Below are 8,142 nucleotides of genomic sequence, written 5' to 3'. Positions count from 1 at the left end.
GAAATGCAAAATAGTATGTAAGAAAATAGCAAATCCCTAATAGCAATTTCTTAAAGTTTGCAATCGCAATTAGGGAATCACTATTAGGGAATGGGACTTCATTCATCCCTGTGGGCCTGAAGGCCCATAGGTGCGAATGGTTTTGCATTTCCTAATTTGTGAATTCCTTTTAGCAATTTGCAAATTGGGTAATGCAAATCCAAGGGTGCTGGGGGCCTAACACCCCCTTTAACGCAACCCCCCCAAAAAATTGTGCACATGTAAAGGTCACATATGCCCTAGGGCCATGTGTGCGCTACATGCCACTTTTAAAAATGTTTTTTTTAATTTGCACATGGTTACCACCAAATTGGATTTGGTGGTAATTGCATTTCCTAAATGCCCAGTTCGCATTTAGGAAATGCATGATACATGTGCATAGGAAATTGCAAATAGGAATCCCCTATTTATGATTTCCTATTTAGGGAATCGCAATTTACGATTCCCTATTCAGAGTCGCAATTTTAGGGAATCACAAAAAATTGCAATTCCCTTAAATTGCACTGCAATGCCTTTCATAGATCGTGAAAGGCGATTTTGCATTCGCAAATGGTGGAATCTTGCGATTTGCACCGTTTGTCAGTGCAAAATTTTGTGATACATCTGGCCCTTGATTTTCCTTTTTTTCCTCCAGTGTTCCCCATCTCTTCCATCTTTGCCTGAGCACCTGGTGTCCCGTCCTGTGGTTGATGATAAACACAAGCCAAATTAGTCACATCTTGTAAGTTTACAACATGCTCTTGTCTCAAGTATTTCTAGACTAAAAAATATTCTTACTATATTTTGCCAATTATTTCAGCTGTATTGGGTATTTCAGGATCAAACCACTTATGTCCAAAGTTGTTTATCCTGCAGTACAAAGCTTTTGGTATTTCACCCTAAATCCATTTTCCAGCCCTAAACTTCACCTTGTAAAGTTCAGAACCAAAATGTATTCTCTCTAGAATGGTCAGCTTCAATTCCTCATCAGGAGTTATTGCCACAGAGTTGACAGCTTAATATGCTGCCTGTAAATCTCCTGTAAAAAGGACCCAATGCACTGCCCCCATCTTTCTGATGGTCAGGCTGCATTCTTGGCTGCCATTTTGCTGCATGTAAAAAAGTAAGCAGGGTCTTTCCATGCGTAAATGTTTGGGGTACAGTGTTAAGAACATTAGGGGGCACCCTGGCATTTTCCACACACAGCTATCAACCTAAAAACAACATTGTCCTGTGATACTATATTTATGGTCAAAAGTTCAAAATGTGTTTGAAAGGATTGTTGGAAAGCAGACTTCTCCTGTTGGGCACTGTGAACATTTTGTTCCAATGTTATTTGTAAAACCCTTCGTTCTACTGCCAGCTTTTGAAAAACACTATCCCTGGAGTGATGAATCCCACTTCTGACACCACTTGTCAGTAGGAAGAAGGAGCAACAGAGACAATTTAAGTACTATAGGTGATTTTGTTGATTAATCACAACATTTTTAAATTAATCATAAGACATCACCAAAAATATTTTAACTAGACTCTTCACTTCTTTCTACTTTACGATTTGGCAGGGTTATCTTCTCTGTTGATGGTTCTTTAAGGCACACACTGCAAGCTACACCTAGAGGAAGGATCAGGTAAACATTAATCAAAAGGTTATGTTACTGTGTCATCTCAACCTTTCACTATTTTTCCTATGGAGTATTATGTTGATGATATAAGCATTTCTCACTTTTGAGTGACAAAGTAAACTTTCTCGTTCAGGTCAGCACACTTTTTTTTTAGTTTTCAGCAAGATTATTATTTCTGATGTTCTGGTACCACTCACTTACAAATCCCCTCTTCTTAATACAATCTTTGCTAGAAAAACAAACATTACCCACTTAGTGGTTCAAAAGATACTGCAAACAGCTGGAAAGGAAATGGAGAAGAAATGGAGATCCAACCACAACGCTGATGCGGAATCTACCTACAAGGCCACACTCATGCACTTCCACCATCTTCTGAGAGACACCGAGAGAAAATCCCTCAGTGATCGGATTGAAGCGAGCTCCCACAAAGAGATCTTTTCCACCTTCATGGATTTCACCACCACAGCCAACTCCATTACTCCTTCCCAGGAACTCTGCGACAACCTCTCAAACTTCTTTCACAGCAAAATTGAAAAGATCCACAACAACGTCGAAAAATAAACCAACCCCAAGGACATCATTACGAAGCAGCCCAGCGACTCTTTGGACACCCACTTGATCAACTGGAGAGCACTCATTGTGGAAGACACCACTACAGTCAGGAAAAATGTCCACTCCAAGGCCCCATCAGACCCCTGTCTGCATCAGATCTACAATTTAGGAAATTATCTGATCAGCAAATTCCTCACACACATCATCAACTCCTCAATCGAAACTGTCACCTTTCCTGGCGAACTGGAAACACGCAGTAGTCACACACTCCTCAAGAAACCTTTTGCCAACCCCAGCAAGGTGAGCAAACTCCATCCTACCTCCCTGCTCCTGTTGCCAAAGTGATAGAGTAGACAATCAACCAACAACTCACCAACCACCTGGAACTCCAGAACCTTCTCACCCATTACCAGTCCGATTTCTCAAGCAACCATTGCACGGGGACAGCACTCATCGCCTCGACAGACGAGATCCAAACCCTACTGCACCAGGAAGATGCTGTCACCCTCATACAGCTGGACCTCTCCACTGCGTTCGACACCGCGTCAGGCTCCTCAAAACACTTCACGAAAAAGGCATCCAAGGAACATCCCTCAAATGGGTCTGCTCCTTCATCAAAGAAAGAACTCAAAGATTCAGACTTCCACCATACACATCAGAGCCTAAGGACTTGATCTGCAGAGTCCCACAAGGCTCATCCCTCGGCCCAACCCTGTTTAACATCTACATGACACCTCTTGCTAACATCATCAGAGCACACAACCCATCCTTTCAATGTTCAGCAAGTCCCCTACCACCAGGACCAACTTCACTGAATGCATGATCAGTCAGGCAGAATGGATGAAAACCAACTGCCTCAAACTAAACTCTGAAAAGGCAGACTTTCTGGTCTTCAGGAACAGAAACTCCCCTTTGGACTCCACCTGGTGGCTGTCAGAGCCTGGTCCAACAGCAAAAACCCACTCACCACGCAAGAAACCTGGAAATAATTTTAGAAGAAAAATTCAATATCTCAGCACAGGTAAATGCTCCTCCTGATGTCATATACCACACATCCTCTGAAAAATCTTCAAATAGATCCCCAGGACCACCATGCAACAGTCACTCAAGCTCTCATCATGGGTCGACTAGACTACGGCAGGGTGGTCTATGCCGGACTCTCTCACCATCTCCTCCACCGACTTCAGACCATCCAGAACACTGCAGCAAGACCTTCAGTGTTGCACCCACATCACGCCAAACCTCAAAGAAGTCTGCTGCTACGCAAACGCTGTCATTTCAGACTCCTCACTGATGGACACAGGGCACTATGCAAGATAATGGCAGCATAACTCAACACCTGCCTTCAGTTCCACCAACCCACCAGACACCTGCGCTCGGCCTCACTCTCTGAGAGTTTGAAGAGGCATGTTAGAGTTGGAAGGGGTGTGAAGAGGAGACCAGAAGGAGGAAGATAGGGGCAGGAGAAAGAGTGGGGGGAGGTAAAAGGAAGATGGTAACACGTGTAGGGGGGAGATGAGTTGACCAGAAACACCAGGCACCAGTCCTGGGCTTTCCTATTACAAACCATTGGTTTCAGTTGAGTCTGTCCACTGGTTCAGCAGAAATTAACCAAGACTACAGCTCCCAGAATGCATTGGGTTGATAAGGAAAGCCCTGAACTGGCACTAGAAACACCAGGTTAATTCTGGCCATTTCTATTACAAAAGGTTGCTTGCAGGTGAGTTGGGTTACCAGAAATGACCCAAGTCTATAACTCCCAGAATGCATCAGGTTGCTAAGGAAAAGCCCCGAACTGTCACCAGAAACACCAGGTGTTATTTCTGGGCATTTTTATTACAAAAGATTGCTTTCAGGTGAGTTGTTCCACCGGTTCAGCAGAAATGACCCAAGACTACAACTCCCAGAATGCATCGGGTTGTTAAGGAAAAGCCTTGAACTGGAAAATAGTGTCTCTAGTGAGCCAGACAAAAGAGGAGACAAGTGGAGAGTGAAAGAGAGGTGAGGAGAGGGAGTGGGGGGTGGATGCTGAGTTTGTGGGAGGGGAGGGCACGCAGTGAAAGTTGTGTGTTCGCACGGAGTGTGCACGGGGTGGGGTGTGAAGTAAAGCAGGCGGGAAGGGGCTGGCTGCTGGCCGAGGGGCCGTGGAGGAGGAGGGGAGTGACAGGTAATCAGAGAGGGGAGGGACGGCGGACGGAGGGAGGAGAGAGGGGTCCCGGCTGGGGGGGCAGAGAGGCAGAGACGGCATTGAACTGAGCCCTGGAGTCGGAGGCAGAATGGGGAGCCTGGGGGGAGCCCCTGCGAGGGTCCTGCTGCTGGCAGCTCTGTGCCTGTGGCCCCCCGAGCGGGGGGAGAGCAAGGTAAGGACCACCCACCCCCCCTTAGTTCATTCAACCCTCCTCAGCCCAGAGGAGGCAAGGTAAGGGACCCCCCATCCCCAGTTCATTGTTCATTCAACTCTCATCACCAACAGAGGGGACAAGGTAAGGGACCCCCCATCTCCCACTTCACACTCATTCCAACCCAGTCCATCCTCGCCCAGTGATGGGGGCAAGGCAAGGGGTGCCCTCTCCTAGAGGAAAGGCGTGACACGCACGGACAGTCGTGGCCCACCCACCACCTGGCATCAAGGGTCCTGCAACTTTTCTACATTAGACACTCCAGGGTGGTCTGTGAGCGCAGGATCTGCGGGCATGTCCGGGGTTCTTGGGAGGGGGGGCGCAGGGGCTGCGGACTATTGGCGGGGAGGGCGATAGAGTGCCTCCTGAGAGTGCACAGGGATGTGACACTGCTCTGCACTTGCCTCATGCTTGAGAGTGGAAGCCAGCCCTGGTTTTACAGCCAACAACGCTAAGCATGCTGGGACTTGTAGTTCCGCTGTTCCCATTGTAGTGGCTGAAACAAGCACATGGAGAGGGACCAGTAGTAACTACGCCGGGGCAGAGGGCTGCAGGGACTGGCCGTGAGGATGGGGAGGGGACGCCCAGGTGGGCTCCGGGGTGGGGAGAGGCTGCAGGAAGGTCACATCGGAGAGTCGGTGCGTGCTGGGAGGGGACGGGGACAGGGGACGGAGTGGGGGATACTTGACAGGTTCACGTACCCAGGCTAGGAGACTGCGGGGATTGTGTGTACGTGGAGAGAGCACCAGCATGGAACGTGCGTGTGTGGAGAGAGAGAGACTCCTAGGAGTGTGCGTGTGTGGAGAGAGAGACTGCGGGGAGTGTGCGTGTGTGGAGAGAGAGAGACTGCGGGGAGTGTGGGTGTGTGGGTGGAGAGAGGCTGCGGGGAGTGTGCGTGTGTGGAGAGAGAGACTGCGGGGATTGTGCGTGTGTGGCGAGAGACTGCGGGGAGTGTGCGTGTGTGGAGAGAGAGACTGCGGGGAGTGTGCGTGTGTGGAGAGAGAGACTGCGGGGAGTGTGCGTGTGTGGAGAGAGAGAGACTGCGGGGAGTGTGGGTGTGTGGAGAGAGTAACAGCAATTGAGTGTGCGTGTATGGAGAGAGAGAGACGGCATCGAGTGTGCGTGGAGAGAGGGAGTGTGCCTGTGTGGAGAGAGAGAGGGACTGCTGGGAGTGTCCGTGTATGGAGAGAGTAACAGCATGGAGTGTGCATGTGTGGAGAGAGACTGCGGGGAGTGTGCGTGTGTTGAGAGAGTAACAGCATTGAGTGTGCATGTGCGGAGAGAGGGACTGCATGGAGTGTGCGTGTGTGGGCAGAGAGACTGCATGGAGTGTGCGTGTGTGGGCAGAGAGACTGCATGGAGTGTGCGTGTGTGGAAGAGAGAGACTGCATGGAGTGTGCGTGTGTGGAAGAGAGAGACTGCATGGAGTGTGCGTGTGTGGGCAGAGAGACTGCATGGAGTGTGCGTGTGTGGGCAGAGAGACTGCATGGAGTGTGCGTGTGTGGAAGAGAGAGACTGCATGGAGTGTGCGTGTGTGGAAGAGAGAGACTGCATGGAGTGTGCGTGTGCGGAGAGAGACTGCATGGAGTGTGTGTGTGTGGAGAGAGAGACTGCATGGAGTGTGCTTGTGTGGGCAGAGAGACTGCATGGAGTGTGCGTGTGTGGGCAGAGAGACTGCATGGAGTGTGCGTGTGTGGAAGAGAGAGACTGCGGGGAGTGTGCGTGTGTTGAGAGAGTAACAGCATTGAGTGTGCGTGTGTGGGCAGAGAGACTGCATGGAGTGTGCGTGTGTGGAAGAGAGAGACTGCATGGAGTGTGGGTGTGTGGAAGAGAGACTGCATGGAGTGTGTGTGTGTGGAAGAGAGACTGCATGGAGTGTGTGTGTGTGGAGAGAGAGACTGCATGGAGTGTGCGTGTGTGGAGAGAGACTGCGGGGAGTGTGTGTGTGGAGAGAGAGACTGCGGGGATTGTGTGTCTGTGGAGAGAGTAACAGCATGGAACGTGCGTGTGTGGAGAGAGACTGCTGGGAGTGTGCGTGTATGGAGAGAGTAACAGCAATTGAGTGTGCGTGTATGGAGAGAGAGAGAGACGGCATCGAGTGTGCGTGGAGAGAGGGAGTGTGCCTGTGTGGAGAGAGAGAGGGACTGCTGGGAGTGTCCGTGTATGGAGAGAGTAACAGCATTGAGTGTGCGTGTGTGGAGAGAGACTGCGGGGAGTGTGCGTGTGTTGAGAGAGTAACAGCATTGAGTGTGCATGTGCGGAGAGAGAGACTGCATGGAGTGTGCGTGTGTGGGCAGAGAGACTGCATGGAGTGTGCGTGTGTGGGCAGAGAGACTGCATGGAGTGTGCGTGTGTGGGCAGAGAGACTGCATGGAGTGTGCGTGTGTGGAAGAGAGAGACTGCATGGAGTGTGCGTGTGTGGAAGAGAGAGACTGCATGGAGTGTGCGTGTGCGGAGAGAGACTGCATGGAGTGTGCGTGTGTGGGCAGAGAGACTGCATGGAGTGTGCGTGTGTGGAAGAGAGAGACTGCATGGAGTGTGCGTGTGTGGAAGAGAGAGACTGCATGGAGTGTGCGTGTGTGGAAGAGAGACTGCATGGAGTGTGCGTGTGTGGAGAGAGAGACTGCATGGAGTGTGCGTGTGTGGGCAGAGAGACTGCATGGAGTGTGCGTGTGTGGAAGAGAGAGACTGCATGGAGTGTGCGTGTGTGGAAGAGAGAGACTGCATGGAGTGTGCGTGTGCGGAGAGAGACTGCATGGAGTGTGTGTGTGTGGAGAGAGAGACTGCATGGAGTGTGCGTGTGTGGAAGAGAGAGACTGCATGGAGTGTGCGTGTGTGGAGAGAGAGACTGCATGGAGTGTGTGGCGAGGGACAGTGCGTGGACTGTGCGTGAGTTGAGAGAGAGAGACTGCAAGGAGTGTGGCGAGAGAGACTGTTGTGAGAGTGTGGAAAGAGTGAGTGCAGAGAGTGCTCGCATCTTCTTATTTTGCTGTTTCCTCACATGAGTCACCACTTCCTCTATTTTTCCAGCATGTGACATCCCAGCTGTTCCTGGTGTCTGTGCCTCCTCGGCATGTTTGCAGCTGTGCCCTGGCCCCCTGGCTGTGTGCTGATGTGCTTGTGACGTTACATGCATGTGCCTGCTGGGATAAGTGTTAGCAGCCTTGTATATTCTACCTGTGCTGATGTTTGCACCTGTCTGGGTACACGCCGATGTTTGCGCCTGCCTGTGGACAAGCTGATGTGTGTGCCTGCCTGTGGACAAGCTGATGTGTGTGCCTGCCTGTGGACAAGCTGATGTGTGTGCCTGCCTGTGGACAAGCTGATGTGTGTGCCTGCCTGTGGACAAGCTGATGTGTGTGCCTGCCCGTGGACAACCTGATGTTTGTGCCTGTCCGGGTCCACGCTGATGTGTGTGCCTGCTTGTGGACAAGCTGATGTGTGTGTGCCTGCCTGTGGACAAGCTGATGTGTGTGTGCCTGTCTGTGGACAAGCTGATGTTTGTGCCTGTCCTGGTTCATGCTGATGTGTGTGCCTGTCTGTGGACAGGC

The 8,142-nt window shown here is 50.7% G+C and overlaps 1 protein-coding gene across 2 annotated transcripts in view; it reads left to right on the top strand.

Moving 5' to 3' along the window:
- Window positions 1-4,407: 4,407 nt before the first annotated feature.
- The window catches only part of LOC138266457 (uncharacterized), a 167,151-nt gene continuing 163,416 nt past the window's right edge, over window positions 4,408-8,142 (top strand). For both annotated transcript variants that reach the window (XM_069215264.1, XM_069215263.1), the window contains exon 1: window positions 4,408-4,552. In XM_069215264.1, coding sequence (XP_069071365.1) covers window positions 4,469-4,552 — 84 coding nt within the window. In that variant the 5' untranslated portion in view covers window positions 4,408-4,468. The remainder of the gene's footprint in view (window positions 4,553-8,142) is intronic.

Source organism: Pleurodeles waltl, chromosome 11 (assembly GCF_031143425.1).
Source record: "Pleurodeles waltl isolate 20211129_DDA chromosome 11, aPleWal1.hap1.20221129, whole genome shotgun sequence".
In the NCBI taxonomy this organism is placed as follows: Eukaryota; Metazoa; Chordata; class Amphibia; order Caudata; family Salamandridae; genus Pleurodeles; species Pleurodeles waltl.
Note: the sequence above shows the minus strand (reverse complement) of the source record. Positions and strands in the feature narration are given on the sequence as shown.